The sequence below is a fragment of the Dermochelys coriacea genome, chromosome 26, assembly GCF_009764565.3.
Source record: "Dermochelys coriacea isolate rDerCor1 chromosome 26, rDerCor1.pri.v4, whole genome shotgun sequence".
NCBI classification, from domain to species: domain Eukaryota; kingdom Metazoa; phylum Chordata; order Testudines; family Dermochelyidae; genus Dermochelys; species Dermochelys coriacea.
Genome location: NC_050093.1, coordinates 12,181,129 through 12,199,137, shown reverse-complemented (window position 1 = coordinate 12,199,137; position 18,009 = coordinate 12,181,129). Strand labels below are relative to the sequence as shown.

Genomic DNA, 18,009 nt, shown 5'->3' with positions numbered 1-18,009 from the left:
ATTCTGAAGGAAAAATGGGCCCTTTTCCAAAGGAATGTCTGTAAATTAGCCAGGCAAAAATAAACTGATTAAAATCATTTGACTGGACAATTTAGTCAAATTTGCTAAAACAACATAAGGGGGTTCTATTGGAACTTAACTGCCTCAAATATATAAAGGGAATGTAAGATGTAAAAAACAGAGCAGTGTGGAAGGGATGTTAAGGAAAAGAAAATGTGTATGTATCTATCTCTCTCTGTGTGTAAATATGTAAAGTTCTAAGGACCAATTGGTTTTGTTTTTGTTTTAAATAATGACACTAAAAATCCATTTGACTCTTTAATTCAAAGTTGCAAAACTGACATTGCTAGACACAGGTAATTAGTGTTGTTTGGCTTTGGGATTTGGCATTTAGCCCTTAAAAGGTAACTCAATTCTTTACAAAATTTAAAATGTTTTTAAGTTGTGGCTGCAGCAGGGCAGTCAAAATCAGGAGAATAATAAAAAAAAATTCTGGATTCTTTTTAAAAAAGAAAGGAGTACTTGTGGCACCTTTTGAGACTAACAAATTTATTTGAGCATAAGCTTTCGTGAGCTGCAGCTCACTTCATCGGATGCATCACGAAAGCTTATGCTCAAATAAATTTGTTAGTCTCTAAGGTGCCACAAGTACTCCTTTTCTTTTTTACTAACACAGCTGCTACTCTGAAACCTGGATTCTTTTTGTTTGGTTGGTTGGTTGGTTTTTGTTTGTTTGTTTGTTTTTGTTACAAAATAGCAGATGAGAGCTGTAGTAAAAAAAATAAACAAGAAATTAAAAAAGACAGGGCCCCTCTGAAGCAACAGCAGGGGTGAGGTGCACAAAACAAAAAGAAAAGGAGTACTTGTGGCACCTTAGAGACTAACAAATTTATTAGAGCATAAGCTTCCGTGAGCCACAGCTCACTTCATCGGATGCATTTCGTACTCCTTTTCTTTTTGCGAATACAGACTAACACGGCTGCTACTCTAAAACAAAAAGAAGCAATGTTAGAAACACTGAGTCTTAAAATGGCTCTGAGTAATCAGACTGTCACTTTGATAAAGATACATGAAAACTCTGTAAGCAAAAAAAACAGAAATAGTTATACCTTATGTAAAAATTGATATGGATAATGTTATAGAAGTTAAACTATGGAAGAAATGTGCATTTGCCCCAGAATATGTGCAGGGTATATTGTAGAAGGGGCAAAAGAAATGCAAACATACCATGCTACTTAATTAAAATGCTATTAGGGCTCCAAAAGGGAGCCATAATAGGTTGGGTTTTCTTTTTCAGATTGCTGTGTGTTTTGGAAGCAGAAGTTAAAAAAGTAATCAAAACTCTGGTGAAAGTTGATTGTGTCCCTTTTAAGATAGATTTCAGAGTAGCAGCCATGTTAGTCTGTATTCGCAAAAAGAAAAGGAGTACTTGTGGCACCTTAGAGTCTCTAAGGTGCCACAAGTACTCCTTTTCTTTTTAAGATAGAGTCTCTGAGCTGCTGATGGCTTTAAATCCAAAAGCAGGAAGCGTCCGTGAAAATGCAAGTTACCTAAATGATAAACAGGTTTCAGAGTAGCAGCCGTGTTAGTCTGTATTCGCAAAAAGAAAAGGAGTACTTGTGGCACCTTAGAGACTAACAAATTTATTTGAGCATAAGCTTTCGTGAGCTACAGCTCACGATGAAGTGAGCTGTAGCTCACGAAAGCTTATGCTCTAATAAATTTGTTAGTCTCTAAGGTGCCACAAGTACTCCTTTTCTTTTTGCTAAATGATAAAGGAAGGAAAGAACTAGCAGCACAAAGGACCTGCAGATACAGGACATAACTGGTCAGCAAACAAATTGTCTAAATAAAAGGCATGGTATAACAAGATAATTTTAATAAATTTAATGATAATAAGTTCCCCGTAACAATGTATATAGTATGTATGATTTTTGCAAAAATCCTTTAAGGTCATATGGTAATGATGCTTCTCAGCTATTACCTGTAAATAAACTTAAAGCTTAACACAGCAAGAAAAACATTATAAACTTGGTCTGCTGTATAAGAAGGGAAACTGAGGTACCCCACCTCAGGGATTTAATGACTAAACAGTGGGATAATTTCCCCATAACCCTTAAAAGATAAAAGCCATTGAAAGCTGGCCTGCCTATAGAACAAAAAGGAAAATGTGGGGGTAATTCCTCTGTTTTGCCTGCAATCAGCAAGGCATTTGTAAAAGAAATATTTTAAGCAATAATCTGCCACCGCAAAAGGGGTAGGGGTAGAAACGTTATTTTTCTCTTTCAGAAAATCAGGAAAAGCTGATGCCAGCTGAAGAGCAACCCAATACCATGAATCTACTGTCACAATAGAATTGTGAAAAGAAAAGGAGTACTTGTGGCACCTTAGAGACTAACAAATTTATTAGAGCATAATCGGATGCATCCGATGAAGTGAGCTGTAGCTCACGAAAGCTTATGCTCTAATAAATTTGTTAGTCTCTAAGGTGCCACAAGTACTCCTTTTCTTTTTGCGAATACAGACTAACATGGCTGCTACTCTGAAAAAAATAGAATTGTGTTTTGTGTTCGATGTTTTGTCTTGTTGCTAGCACTGTTGTGTGTTTTTAAAAAAAAAAAAAAATACTGCAGACCTGCAGGTACTTAAAAATAAATTAAGCTCTCTGTCCCAGCTACAGGACAGCCTGATACAAAAACAAGTACATGCCAATGTAGACTTGGTCCAAATTGGTCTGGATAACCTAAAAGCCCGATGGAATCTTTGGCAATGGCTTAATACTACCACATGGCTTATGCATAAGAAAAAATTTAGAAACTATACAGCAATAGCTATGGGATGCACTGACATGCAGATACTTGCCCTAGCTACTTTGGAACACGAAATGTTCTGGGTCATATTGGGAAATATTAAGGGTTTGATGCATTTGTTAAAACGAAGAAAGAGGTCATTGTTTGACACTTATCAATATGAATGGATGCAATACGTTTCCAGTACTGTAAAGCCAGACTTGTTAATGGGAGAAATTGTTGTCAAAATTGCATACCAACAGTCCCTGGAGGCAAAGGTACTGAAGGTTAGCCCACTACCCATGTTATACATGGGATCCTTCTGGCTACCCTGGACCTCGAGCCAGTGGGCTGGGAGGGAGGGAAGCTATTGGACACTAGAGATTGTACCGAATGGACTCCTCAAAAGTGGGTGTACCTCACCTTGCCTGTTGCCCCAGAACCTTGTAGTAAAGACACATCACTAGGATCATGTATGTGGGATGAACTGGAATCACAAACTCAAATTGCCTCACAGTACCGTCTCTTGAATAGGCTACATACATTGAATATTACTGATGATTGTAATTACAATTACTGACGATTGTAAATCTTAGTGTCAAAAGGGGGATTATGTTGGATCATATTAAAGAAGTTCTGTATTAAAATCACAAATGAGTTTGATTCTCCATAGTTTAAATTCCAGGGTATTACTAATTAAGAGGTCTCTTGGGTTTTGGTACTGTTTCTCTCCCTCTATGTGTGAAACTTGCAAGCTGCTAATTGTGTTACATTCTAAGACAGAGTCTGTTCTCAAAGCAATTCTTTGTAACAACAACTACTCACACAGAGAGAGACTCAAAGCAATACTCTGTAACAGAAACAGCACCCAGAGACTCCCTGCCCTTTTGTTGTATTCATCTCGCTTTGTTAACAATTGTGATTAAAATAGAGATAGAGGATGTATGTGGATAATAACTGAATGATCAGGGAGGTGCCAGCCTAAGAATGCAGTGTCCATCGGCTGAAGAAGGCGTTAAGTGGAAATAAACAGAGGACCCCCGGAGGGCAGACTGGAATCCACCCAACAGCCTCAAGAATGGGAGAACCAAAGAACGAGATAACATCTGACAGCAGGGAGCTGTCAGGAATGTGCCATCTGCTGATTGATTCAGCAACGGCATGATGAAGCAATTCCCATAGACTGGCATAGGAAGAAATTCCTTTAAAAATGGACTCTAGAAAGTGAGAACTTTGGGGTCTGATTCTGCAAACCAACTTCCAGGAGCGTCAGATGAGCATCTGACAAGGCCCTGCTCCCTCCTCATGTCCAGGCCACTTGGCCAGTGGTTTGGCATGAGCAACTCTAAGATTGGTAACTATGATAACAACCTTGCAGAACCTCTGTGTGTGTGTGTGTGTGTGTGTGTGTGTGTGTGTGTGAATAAATATGAAATTGAATGGAATGTTATAGCTATAACTAACTGCTTACTAGGACTCTTTCTGCATTCACAATAAATGTGGCATTTTGCCTTTTCCCCTTTAATAAGATCCTGCTGGTTTTTATTTTATTGGTATAACACCAGCAGATCGAGGGACATGATCGTTCCCCTCTATTCAACATTGGTGAGGCCTCATCTGGAGTACTTTGTCCAGTCTTGGGCCCCACACTACAAGAAGGATGTGAAAAATTGGAAAACATCCAGCAGAGGGCAACAAAAATGATTAGGGGACTGGAACACATGACTTATGAGGAAAGGCTGAAGGAACTGGGATTGTTTAGGGATTTGTTAGCTGCTTTCAACTACTTGAAAGGGGGTTCCAAAGAGGATGGACCTAGACTGTTCTCAGTGGTAGCAGATGACAGAACAAGGAGTAACGGTCTCAAGTTGCAGTGGGGGAGGTTTAGGTTGGATATTAGGAAAAAAATTTTCACTAGGAGGGTGGTGAAGCACTGGAATGCGTTACTTAGGGATGTGGTGGAATCTCCTTCCTTTGAGGTTTTGAAGGTCAGGCTTGACAAAGCCCTGGCTGGGATGATTTAGTTGGGGATTGGTCCTGCTTTGGGCAGGGGGTTGGACTAGATGACCTCCTGAGGTCCCTTCCAACCCTGATATTTTATGATTCCAGACCTGAGGAAGAGCTCTGTGAAGCTCAAAAGCTTGTCCCTTCCGCCTATTCAAGTTGGTCCAATAAAAGATAGGACCTCACCTGCCTTGTCTCATTTAGATTTTGAAAAGGTATTTAGGTGATGCTCCAGTCAGTGTTGCAATGCATAAGTGACTTAGGAGCCAACCTCATTTTCAAGAGCACCTAAGTCACTTAAAGTGCCTTTCAAACTTAATGCTTCTATTTGTCACTCAGTCCAGCAGACTGAATACCCAGGAGGCACATCTGTTGGGTTGTAAGGGGGCAGCATTTCACATACAGTGGGAGTTCCAAAGGGGTCTAAGGAAATTAGACGCCCCACTCCCACTGGATTTTAATGAGATCTGGCTACCTAAATCCCTTTGGTACCTTTGAAAATCCCTGTTTTTCCACTCAGCAGTTCTCATGAGAGTGAACTAAGTTTTCATCATAATCAGAGTGGTGATTGCATCATAAAGCCCCCAATTATGAGTGCAGAAGTTGCTCCTCCAGTTAACAATAGCTTGTTAATATCGAGTGCAGCGGGAATAGAGAGAACTCTGCACTCACTGCTTTGGTTCTTCCTCCACCACCCAAAACACCCACAACATTGACAGTGTCACAGCCAGAGCCCTGGGATTCTACCTAGTTATTTACATGGAACTCATATGTACATCTAAGAATTTGGAAGGATTCTGGATCTAATGTGACTTGGATGAAATTCCACTGACTTCCTTAGAACTACATTAGAGGCTCCTGATTGCTGCTTGCATGGCAGATTTTTGGGAGTTTTGGAATCTCTTGTGGAGTTTTATCGTGTAAGTCAATCAGGAATCAGAGCCTCTTCCTACCCCTCCCCCAATGCTTTAATGGATGACATTTTTAAAAAACGTCAACAGTTATGAAGATCAACACTGCAGCCAAGCAGGGCGTGCAAGGCAGCATCCGTGAGCAACCACACAACAAACTGGAGCGTGTGTGCACAAGAAGGAAAGGATTTCAGGAAGAAAACATTGGGTCAGTGATATTACAAAAAAATAGGGATTAACAGTCATTGCTGTGTGGGGGACTGGTTGTAACGCAGCATGAAAACCCTGGGCAGGACATTGTTCTGGAATCTCACCTCTCAATTTGAGACAGGAACTTCGTCTCGAATATCCCCCTGGTCTTCAGCCTTTCAGAGATCCGCCCCCGGAACAGCAGCCCCCGCTTCGTGAAATCGATGAGGATGTTTCGGACAATCTCGCCCAGGTACATCCCGCTGATCATTTTTTCAAACCTGGAGTTGAAAAGGCCCAGCTAAGCATGGGTAGGAAGGACAGGCTGGGGGTAAGGCAAAGGACTGGGACTCTGGAGATTTTGGTTCCACACCCAGCTCTGCCACCGATTCCCTGTGTGATCTCAGGCAAGTCACTGAATCTTCCCCCCAGTGCCTCAGTTCCCTACCTCTACAACGAAGATAGCCATACTCCCCTGCCTTAGCTCAGCTGCAGTGGGGTGAGAACCACCTGGCTCTAGGATGGGGTTTGTAGAGGAATTCTAGGCTACCCTTTAAATACTTTGCGCCTCTCACGGCACCTTCTTTCCAACGATTGCAAAACAATGGGTTGGATTTCCCTGCCACTTAACAAGAGTGCACATCAGTGTAAACACCACACACCTTCAGCAGAGTTACTCCGATTCGCACGGGGGGAGAGTGAGAGGAGTATCGGGCCCAGTGAGTTAAACCTGACACCATCCCTGTCAAGTTGTAGCATGATCCCCCCCGCATGCTGCAGGGGGAAAACAGAAGCACAGAGAGATGAAAAAGAAAGATGATGCTCACAGGGCTTGGTCCAGCCCCCTGGTGTCAGTGAGAACAGGGTCAGGCCCATAGCACTAAATTAGCTGACTTTTTCGTAAGTGTCCAAGTTTCCATCCCAAGTTCTAGCCTCAATTCATTTTAAATTCTGCCGAGGCGATGGTCAGAAAAAAGGAGAGGAATCTTCGTGATGCTCAGGTACCATGTCATGAAGCTAACGGGACAAATCCTAGTCCCTGGCCTGCAGCCCAGGATGTGATAGAGAGATCCCTGAATGCCATCAATTCTCCAAGAGAGCGTGGAAAGCACGACAGTCTTCAAAGCTCCATGCACGCGCACACACACACACCTTTGTTTCCCCGCATTGAGAGAAAGTTCATCCACCGCCACATCAAACTCTGTCTGGAAGTCATCCAAGCAGCCGTTGTCCCCGAACGCCCCCCACTCCATGTTAATGCACATTCTGCCCTCTTCACCCTCCACCAGCTCCACGTTCCTCATCTCCTCCATGTAGCAGGCGTTGCTGCCCGTGCCTGTGGCAGAAGAGCACAGAAAGGTCTAGAGGGTCACGAAACATCGCTTGCTTTGAGGGGAATGGAAGGGAAAGCAAAAAAAAAAAAAGGGGGGGGGGGGGAGATAAGAGCTGTACTACTACTGGTAGTTAAGAGAGACTCTTTCAGCTCAATCTATCCCAGATGCTGTCAGTGCCTGGTCTAGCATACAGTCGTGATGTCTATAGTGTGCAGTCACCCATCTATTACTATATATGATCTGTTGCTATGATCTTACCTGCTAACTGCTGGAGCAGGGGTGGGCCATTGACCCACAGGAAAAAAAAAAAAAAAAAAAAAAAATCAATCGCTGGCCACACGCAAGTAAAAAGCAACTTAAATTTAGTGGGGGTTTTTTAGATAGAAATATAAAACGTTCAGCTCACCCACCCGGGGCAGGCACAGAGACTTGGGCTTCCCCCCCTCAGTGGGGCGAGCCGGTGTTCGTGGCACCAATCCCACAGGGAAGTGCCGATGCTTGCCACAGGATTGATGGAATTAAGCAGTGGGCCAGAACCAGCCCGCGGCCGTAGGTTCTGCACCCCAGTTCTAAAGCTTGCTGAAAGTCACTTTGGGAGAATCTAAATTTTCCATGGGACCATGTCGTTTTTGACAACAAAATTTTGCTGAGGAGAAAATGGAAACAATTTCCCTTGCATGCATCTGACGAAGTGCGTATTCACCCACGAAAGCTTAATCTCCAATGCATCTGTTAGTCTATAAGGTGCCACAGGACTCTTTGCCGCTTTTATAGATCCAGACTAACACGGCTACCCCTCTGATGCAATTTCCCTTTTGACATTTTTGGAACAGAACATTTTGGTGTTTCTTTTCTATACTGATTTTATATCGTCCATAAATTGAAAAAAAAGTTGACGTCGAAAGAAAAAGCTGGTTAAATTGACCCCAAAGCAATTTTTCTTCAAAATTTTTGTTCTGTGGAAATTTTGAAATTCAGTGCTTTGTTCCAATTTGGAACAAAAACAAATTTTGAAATCGCGGAAAATTCCAGTTCACGGTCTGCTGAAGGTCAAATATTCTGCTGACAATTCCACTGAAGTCAATGGAGCTAACCCGGTAGATCATTGCTCGGTATGAGTTCAGACGTGCTAAATTAAGAAGTTTCTTTGTTAGAAAGCAGGCAACAGAATAATTACTCTGTGCAACTCTGTCAATGCAAATTTCAGTCTTATGTGACACTAGCATCTACTATCTCTACAGCCTGGGCTACGCAACGGCCATTCTCTTGAGCTTAAACAGCTTGGGAAAAAGCAATGAGCCGTACGTGAGCTTCTCAAGAATGAAGCGATAAGATCACCCTGAGGGCTTAGGCCTGCCAAAACATGCCATCCACAAAACCTAAAGTACCGACCAGGAGGAATCCTTTATCATTACCAGTGTCCCTCATAGTCTTTCACCATGGAAGGTAATAGAGTTACACCTGCTTATACCACATCTGAATCTGGTCCCAAATACTCAAGGAAATGAAGCTGGTTGGGGGTGGGGGAAGGCAAAAGATTTCCACTAGCTGCCATTTTTCGTTGAAATTTTAAAGATTTTAACATTTTTCCCACCACTGGTGGAAATTTCTGATGTGTACTAGCTCTCGGGGGAATAGCTAAAAGACACAGGAAGTGAGTGGAGTACAGAATAGGAACTGGGTATGGGGGAGAGATTGGGCTGTTATGTAAAGCTTCAATTCTTACCAGCGATGAGCCCGACTTCACAATAAGGATCTTCATAACCACAGGTCATCATGGTGCCTACTGTGTCATTCACCACTGCTACCACATCCAGATCAAACTCCTGGGGAAGAAAGGGCTACCATGCATTATTCTGGAAGAACCAGCACCTATTATGTTCCCTTTCACTGTTGCATTCAGAGCAACACCCTCAACGTGAATGATGCAGAGCAGAAAGGACCTGACTTTTTGAAGTCTCCCTATGTAGGTTTTATACAGCTCCCATTACTGGAATCAAAGCAACTAAGGGTATGTCAACACTGCAATTAGACACATGTGGCTGACTCATGCCAGATGACTTGGGCTCAGGCTAAGGGGCTTTTAATTGTGGTGCAGACGTTCAGGCTCGGGCTGGAGCCTGGACTATGGGACCCTCCGACTTTGCAGGTTGGGAGGGTCCCAGAGCTTGGGCTCCAGCCTGATTCGGAACATCTCGCTGCTATTTTTTAGCCTCGTGGCACAAGACATGGAGTCAGACTCGCAGACGTGTTTCCTCCCCACCAGTGTAGACTTACCTCAGATGGCGATATTTAGTACGTAGGACTGTTCATCTACAGAGACAAGCGCTTTAGGAAGCTGGGCCTGATCCAAAATACCCCAGACAAGGTAAAATTGCCTGTAACTTGGCTCATTTACACTGGCATGTTGAAGAGCCAGGATGACCTTGCTAGTGTTAGAACCTGCAGCTGTAAGAAGTTCACCTAATGCCCTTTTTCAGAGCATGTTATGTGTTCCCAAATTCACAGCAGCGCAGCACACCTAAATCTGCTACAGTTGCCAGCTAGGGGACTTAGTCCAATCGCTCAAGCTGTAGAGACCCTTGATCTTTGCTTTGGAGGTCCCAAGTCCAACCCTTGGTGAGGAGCAATATATGACAGTCATTTAGCCATTTTCTGACCTTATGCTCAGCCAAGTAAATTTCCTTTCTAGCTGCAGTGAGAATTCCAAACTGATCTGGATTATCTGATTGACTAGTTGCAAATTCTCCCTTTCATTTGCACACTGATCGCTCAGATCAGTTGTCCCATGGACATTCACCTCTCTCCTATGAATAGCTTCTTTCAACAGGTTCACCACATCTTCTCCTTCACAGCCAGTAGCTTTGAACCCTTTAGTCCATTTCAGGAGTATCCCCTTAAAAAGAGAACAAAAGATACAATACAGTCACTTAAGATCTGTACCGGTAAGAGTGCTCTTTGTAGCTACATCTGTTCACATAAGGCTAAAGGGGACTGTGGTCAAGGTTTAAGATCAACTAGTAATTTTAGGTGCCCAACTGGTGGTAACTTAAAGGGTCTGATTTTGAGAGTAAACCTATTAGCCAAGATGGTCAGGGATGCAAGCTCATGCTCAGGGTGACCCTAAACCTCTGACTGCCAGAGGCCAGGAAGGGAAGACGGGGGTGGATCACCCCTATTGTCCTGTTCTGTACAACCCCTCTCCCTCCTAAAGGTCTGGCACTGGCCACTGTCGGAGACAGGATATTGGGCGAGATGGACCATTGTTCTGATCCAGTATGGCCATTTTTATGAGAGAAGGCTCAAGAATTCCTTAAAATCAAGCCCCTTTAAGGCATCAAGTTGGGCACAGTGTTAAAAATCTTGGCCAGCCTATTCAGAACCTATTTAAGGGAGAGCTTTAAATCACCTTTTGATATAGGAGGACACCAGCTGACCTGAATGGTACATGTTTTTCAACACATACTGCTACACACAGAGGGCAGAGCCTAGATATTGTTTTCATCAATATTAACTAGTGTTGTGTCATCCTCTTTGTTGCAATGATACAGGTTATTAACACAGGAGGAGTTTTTTTAAGGCACCAATGGATGCCTAGCTCCCATTTCTGCCTGGGGAAAAGCTTCCCCATAACATTCCCATTAGTCCTGGCAGATGTTCACTGAAATATTTGCATTAAATAGCTCTGCGACGTGACATCTTAACAAACCAATTCCAATTCGTTGTTTTGTTTGTTTGTTTGTTTTTTTACACACCAAGCTCTTCACACATGGCATTGCAATAGGCTTTACAGGGAGAGTTAAGATGCTAGAAAGAAAAGGAAGGTTTAAGGTGAGGTTTAAAAAGGAAAGGACTCTGGATGCTGGAGGGCAGGGGGGGATGGAAAGTTCTTGGTAGGGAAAGGGTTAAAAATGAACTAAAGCGACAAAGTGCATGGTCAGAAGGGGAAGTAATAAGGAAAAAAAAAAAATGAGGGATTGCAGGTCTTGAATTTGGGCCCCTGGAGATTCCCCAAACTACAGCCACCACTCAGCAGCCTGCTGGCACCAGTGGGGAGCATGAGCCGGTGGATCCTAGCTCACCAGAGGCACCACCCATGCAACTCCTGATTAGAGGAGACATGTAGCCCCTCTGATTGGCTCAGACTCATTATTTAAGCCAGAGGGCGGCACAGGAAATTGTCAGAGCAAGTAGGTGAATCCTTGGCTGGTTGCTACATCAGAGGCCCTGTCTTCCTGCTTTGTTCCATTTCCTTGCTTCTGCAACCCAGCCCATGATAGTGACTCCGGCTCCAACCCTTGGCTTGACTCCTGACTGACCCCCGGCTCCGACCCCCCAACTCCAATTCTAATTCCTGCTCCAATCACTAGGCCTGACCATCACTGCTCTGACAACTAGGTCTGACCACTTGCATCCCGGTCCATGACAGTAACTAAGGAGAGCCAGGGAATAAAGTTGTATTGCACCCTCTATCTACATTTGATCTATTTAGATCATAAGCTCTTTGGGGCAGGGACCTCTCCTTTGATGTGCCCAGCATTGCTTGTGGGTGGAATTAATAAAAACATATATAGTTTTTAAATGTCATTATTACTATCATAGATGAGGATATGACAAGTCACAGGACATCCCTCCATGGAGAGCAACCTGGAAGGGACAGAGATGAAGACCAAGAGAGTACACTTTGCGAAAGACATCTATGGGCAGCTATCCTCTAATAGGATTTAGCCCCAGGATTTCTGGGACACAAAGAAGATGAGATTACAGTGGTCAGAGAGGCACAAAGAGAATTCTGTGGCTACAAAGCCTGGAAAGGTAACTAAGGAGGAGGTCAACGATGATACATCTTGGAGCAGAATTGCTCTGCCAACGGGGTTCTGGAAGACTATGGAAGAGGGAACTACAATAGGATGGAAAGGGAGTAGGGCATAAGCAAGATTTCAGGTCAGGTAAGGTCAAGATAAGGATAAATGTCTAGAGGTGGCAACAGACTCAAGTGAAACAGGAAAAGGAAGTTTGAAAACAAGGATGTCATCTTCCCTCTGTTTCTGAACAGTGTAGCAATACAGGCTAATTAGTCGGTACAGATACCAGGTAGCTGGATATAGGTTACCTCATCAAGGTTATTCTGTTGGCAAGGGAAAGAGAAGGTGAATCCCATAGGAAGTGACACGCCCTTCATTCCCATGTATTCCAGGAAGTCAGAAATGCAGTGGACGATGTGATCGAACAGCTGTAGACAGACAACCAGAGGCAGTTGCTTTAGAAACTGCAGAAAACTTGATTAAGTACCAGGCTACCAGCTAAGTAAGAGTGTGTCTGCTGGTACTAGCAAAGATCAATGGGTTACCACGTCAACTCAGCTGCATAGCCAAGTAGTGAAAAATCCATCTCCGTTGAGGTCTTCCTCCTGTAGCTAATTATACTATCTATCTATAGTCAAAATTTAAAACACAGTCACGTTGGGCCTGATCCTGAGCACTGAATTCAATGGGAGCACTGGAGGGCTTGATGGGGATAAGTTACCAGCAACACAAAGTCTAGAGCCATAAAAATCTAACTCAGGAGATGCCTGAATCCAGCATTTGGGGCTGGGTTACCCATGTCACTCATCCCCATCTGCAATGGGCTACAAACCACACCCCATCTCAGCCCCAAAGTTATCACCTGAAGTTTCAGGCTTTTCTCCTTCAGCCCCCTTTTCTTTATTTAAAAGATTTTTCTCTGCATTTCACACACAGGTTAAAAAACGAAACAAACTGTGTTGGTTCAACATTAATACAGTGTTCTTCACTCAGAGGAATGCAAAAGCACTTTACAAACTTAAGAGACACATGCCTTATAGTGAGAGGCTACAGGAACTCAATCTATTTGATTGATACAAGAGATGATCAAGAAGTGACTTGATTATGGTCTGTAAATACCTACACAGGGAAGAGATTTCAGATAGCAGCCAGTTCTAATTGAGTAGAAAAGGGCAGAACATGATTCAGGGGTTGGAAGCTGAAGCTAAAACAAATTCAGACTAAAAAAAAAAGTGCTCTTTATTTCTAAACAGTGAGATTAGCTCACCCTTGGAGCAACTGACCCAGGGATGTGGTACATCTGAAGTCTTTAAATCAAGACTTGGTCTCTTTTTAAGAAGTTATGCTATAGCTCAAAGAGAAGTTATGGGCTTGATGCACAAGTTATTAAGCAAGCTTCTTTGGCCCTTGTTCTGCAGGAGGTCAGATCAGATGATCACAACAGTCCCATCTGGCCTTGAAATTGATCAGCCGATGAATCTGGAGGTCGATCTGCATTGCCGAGATCACGCTCCACTGTCGCTGATGCAGTGGGTGTTGAGGAGGCTCAATCTCTCCAAAAAGGTGTTTAGCACCTCACGAGAGGGGGCATCATTTTTGCCCAGCACTGAAATGCAGCCACCTCTGGGATGGAAGCCCACAGCTGTTCCACCAGCACAGAGCAACACTAGAATTAAGATTGTGTTCGCTCAGTTATTCTGATCTAAAGGGCTTCTCTATACTATGGGGGCTATGCCACTATGGCCCCCCATAGTGTAGCTGCAGATTACAGCAGCAGAAGGGGGGTTTTCCGTTGCTGTAGGAACTTCACCTCCACGACTGACCATAGGTAGGTCAACTGAAGCATCCTTCCATCAGCCTAGCTACTTCTACCCCCCAGGTTAGGTTGACATAACTATGTCCCTCTGGGGTGTGGATTTTTCATCCTAAATTTAAGTGCGCACCAGGCCTAACTGAAATTGCAGAGGAAAATTAAAAGCAGGAAGAAAATTCTTCTTCAGTACCCTCTTCATTTGTTTAGTGCTGGGATAAATTCTCTGCTGCCTGAATTCTACCAGGGGCAGTGGGTTTACAACAGCAAGGAATTTGGGTCATGCTGATTTCCCAACATTTGCAGCTCTATTTTAGAACATCTGTGATTTACTCTCTTGCGAGTGGTATGGAGGGTAATGCTTCAGTGAGTCATTTCAATGCATTGGAGGGGCAGGAGTTAGGGGAGAATCTCCTTTTCTTAGAGCCTTGTTTTGCTTGTTTTCCAGATTCAGGTGATGGGTCTATTAAGTTTCAGGGACAAAGCAAGAGCTTGAGTGGTCAGGCTGGCTGCTAGAACAGCTGGATTCCTTGGAAGGCGGCCTTGTGATAGGAGATACGAGCAAGGATGGATTAACAGAGCCACATGGGCGTGATATAGTCAGTGCAGTGCAAGCTGGGAATGCTAAATGTTGGGCACTGTTCTACAACCGTGGACCTGGGCCCATGGTTTTGATCTTACTCTGGCTGTGAAATATTAGCGAGGCTTATTTCTTCGGTCTTTTAACAGGAACACACCCAGCTAAGCTACCAGCTGAACTGACACCCCAAATCTCATCTTATTTCATGTGTCTGAATATTCACATGGCATGAATGCATCACACCTACACCCTGCTCCCCCTCTCCTCACCAAGCCCTCTTGCCGTGGTCCCTTATTATAATTTATAACAGTGACAAGTGAGCACAGAACAGCTGCATCTTTATACATTTTATAATGGGGCAAAAGGCAACACAATGCCCAGAATTTGCTCCAGTGCAAATACTGAGAAATACTACTACACCCAAAACAGCCTGAAATACTTTGCAGAATTATACTTAAGTCACCGTGTGATTCTGGGAAGTCACTCAACTTATGTGCCTCCGTTTCACTACCCATAAAACATGATCTTTGCACACCTTTACGAAGTGTCTGCATTCTATGGATGGAGAACACTATCGCAGCAGTATGAGTTACCTGAAATGGTTTTGACGGTTCTACAGATAGACATTACTAGTGCATCCATCTTTGGTGTCCAAGCATGTCGGTCTGCTGGACTGTGTAATTTCAGATCCTAAACCACACTATAATAACAACATTTCTGTATAACTTCTCACCCTTAGATGTCACAGCACGTCACAAAGATGGAGCGGTATAACCACCCCATTTTAAAGACTGAGATACAGAAGGGGGAAGGGGCTTGTCCAGGGTAACGAACAGGCTGGGGCAAGAGCCACGGCTAGAAGCCAGGTTGCCCAGCTCCCACCCCGTACCCTAACCACTAGGACACTTCAGACGAGATGCCACCTCTTCTCCTTTCAAGCTGACCCTGGCTCACCTCCTCTCCTGTCCCCTGCATGACCTCCTGCGGGATGGAGTAGATCTTATTATGCATCTCAACGCCGCGCCTAATCCCGCTCCGTACACGCACCAGCAGCACACGGAAATTCGTTCCCCCGAGATCCAAGGCCAGGAAGTCTCCTTTTTCTGAAGCCCAAACGAAGGCAGTTACAACACCATCCACGGGGGCTGCCAGCGAATGACGTACCCAGATCACCCCAAAGACCCAGGCAGCCCCAACCTCTCATCTACAGGCAGTGGAGTGACCAAGGAATGAAAAGTAAAGCGGAGCAGGCAACACTAAGGGGCTGGAAATGGAGGGGTTAATCCCAACCTCATAGAGACCCGTGGAAACTGAGTTAAACCTGTGAGAGATCAGAATCCACCCTCTGAACTCTTCCGTTCCGGAGAATCGGAATGAACCATGGAGGACCAATTCTCCGTCCCCATTACGCTTTGTACCAAGACAACGCATAGAAACCTCAACTGAGATGAGGGCCTCACTGTGCTAGATGCTTCAATCTAAATGGACAAGGCAGAGAAGGTGCGGGAGGGGAAGCAGGGGCACAGCGCCTGGAAGTGACCTGCTTACAGTCATGCGGCAAGGTCAGTGGGGGAGTCAGGAGTAGAACTCAGGTGAACAAAGTCCTAGTCCAGTGCTCTACCCACTGGGCCATGTTGCCTTGGAAGCTGTTCCGGAACTTTCTTTGCTTCGAAGTGTGCATGAGAAACCCCAACTGCATGCGCAAATCTGCAGTCCAAAAATATAGGGCTATAGTCCCCAGACAGCCACCTTGTTCCTCAGTGACTTGTGTTTGTTAACGCTTAGCACCAGCTTGAGAATCCACTCCGAGATGGGGCCTGAGTGGATTAGGCAGCACACAGGCGCCGACTCCGTGGGTGCTCTGGGGCTGGAGCACCCACGGGGGAAAATTAGCGGGTGCTCCGCACCCACTGGCAGCCAAGCTCCCCCCTCCTTGCCTCCTTCTCCCTCCTCCCCTGAGTGCACCACGTCCCCCACTCCTCCCACTTCCTCCCAGTGCTTCCTGCCCCCTCCCGCTGCTGCCTAACTGCTGTTTGGCGGTGCGTAGGACTTTCTGAGAGGGAGGGGGAAGAGGCGGAGAAGAGGTGGGGCAGGGACGGGAACTTGGGGGAAGGGGTGGAATGGGGGCAGGGCCAGGGGGAGGCCGAGCACCCACCAGACAGAGTGGCCATCAGGCAGATCCAAACCCTGAAATACAAAGGAGCTCAGATTGCAGGTTCTGGCCCCTTGACAGCCTGATGTTCTACATGGCAGAGGACAGGAGCGTTCACACACACAGGGTGTTACCTGTTCCATCTGGAGTGGCACACACGTAAGTGGGCAGCATTTTCACAGTGGCGTCCAGGTGCGACTCTTTGCTCAGTCCCCTCTCCATCTCGATCCTCATCCTATTCTTCACCTCCAGCAGCTGCTCGTGGCTCAGCTTCAGGGCTTCCAGGGTCTTCTGCCTTGCTTTCTGCTGGGCTGCTAGCCTGTAGGCCACCGCCGTGACCATAGCGGCCCCTTTGCCGCTTCCGTCTTCTGACCGAACGAATCGGACATCGCAGTCTGGCAGCAGCTTCCGCACGGTCTTTTGAAGGCACCGAGCAAAACTGCACAGACAGAGGGGGAAGAGAGTGTCACCCACTGAGCGTGGTGCTCCAGGCCCCCTCTACTTGTGGCTGGCCCACATATAGACATTGACAGCTAAGGGAGACTCGTGCTTTTAGATCCAGAGGTCCCAGGTTCAATCCCTGTTGCCTATACCCCACTGAGCCTTACGTAAAGCTAGACCTCATTTAGGCCTGTAGCCTTGCAAGATCTTATCCACTGATGGACAAGCTTCTGAAGGCCTTTTCCTGCAGGTCTTTAACTTCTTCCATGCCCTCCTGTAAAGCCCTTTCACTCAATGCATTTTTACAAAGATTAACTCTGGTGGCACCTCAGACTGGCAGGAAAGCTGGGAAAACAGAGTCCCAGCACAGCTGGGATTAGAACATGGATTAGCCCATGCTTGTAGACCTGCGCCCTATTTACTGGACTACCCTGCCTCTCAGATTGCAACCTACGAGGGTCCAGTTCCCAGGTCTCAGGCTCTAAGTTCCAACACAAATGTAGAGGCTTGTTACAAACCATGCAATCTATTAGAAGTGACTTTGCTTGTGCCTTATCTGATACACTGCTGATTTGGACCATTGTAGCGGGGTGGTCACCTGCTCCCGGCCCAAAGGGGGTTAAAAGCCCGCCCTGGGAGAGGGCCGGGGCTGGAAGCCTTAGGCTGGGCTGATTGGGAGCCAGACGGACTCAGCTGACCCTATAAAGGGGCTGCTGAGCTGAAGTTAAAAAGACTCCCTCTAGCTTCTGAGAGGTTGCAGGGACCTGAGCAGAGCACCTGGATTGGAGCAGGGCTGGGGAAGGGCCTGAGGAGCTGTGGGAGCTCCAGCCAGGAAAGCCCCGGGCTGTGGCCTAGTATTAGGCCCAACAGGGTCCTGGGGTCGCAGAGGACAGCCCAAGATTAGACAGAGGCAGCGGGTCCAAACCCAACCTTGCCTGGGATGAGGGGCTCACCCTGCAGTCTGCCCCAGGGCGCGGGGGCTAGCTAGTGACTG

The 18,009-nt window shown here is 45.4% G+C and overlaps 1 protein-coding gene across 2 annotated transcripts in view; it reads right to left on the bottom strand.

The window, feature by feature from the left end:
• LOC119848696 (hexokinase-2) overlaps nt 1-18,009 on the bottom strand; it is a 68,165-nt gene that overhangs the window by 9,527 nt on the left and 40,629 nt on the right. The window contains exons 10-16 of one of the 2 annotated variants that reach the window (XM_038384811.2): nt 16,709-17,013; nt 15,377-15,525; nt 12,341-12,460; nt 10,028-10,123; nt 8,954-9,053; nt 7,046-7,229; nt 6,019-6,174 (exon numbers count right to left, since the gene is read on the bottom strand). In XM_038384811.2, coding sequence (XP_038240739.1) covers nt 6,019-6,174; nt 7,046-7,229; nt 8,954-9,053; nt 10,028-10,123; nt 12,341-12,460; nt 15,377-15,525; nt 16,709-17,013 — 1,110 coding nt within the window. The remainder of the gene's footprint in view (nt 1-6,018; nt 6,175-7,045; nt 7,230-8,953; nt 9,054-10,027; nt 10,124-12,340; nt 12,461-15,376; nt 15,526-16,708; nt 17,014-18,009) is intronic. The other variant, XM_038384812.2, reaches the window with a different exon arrangement.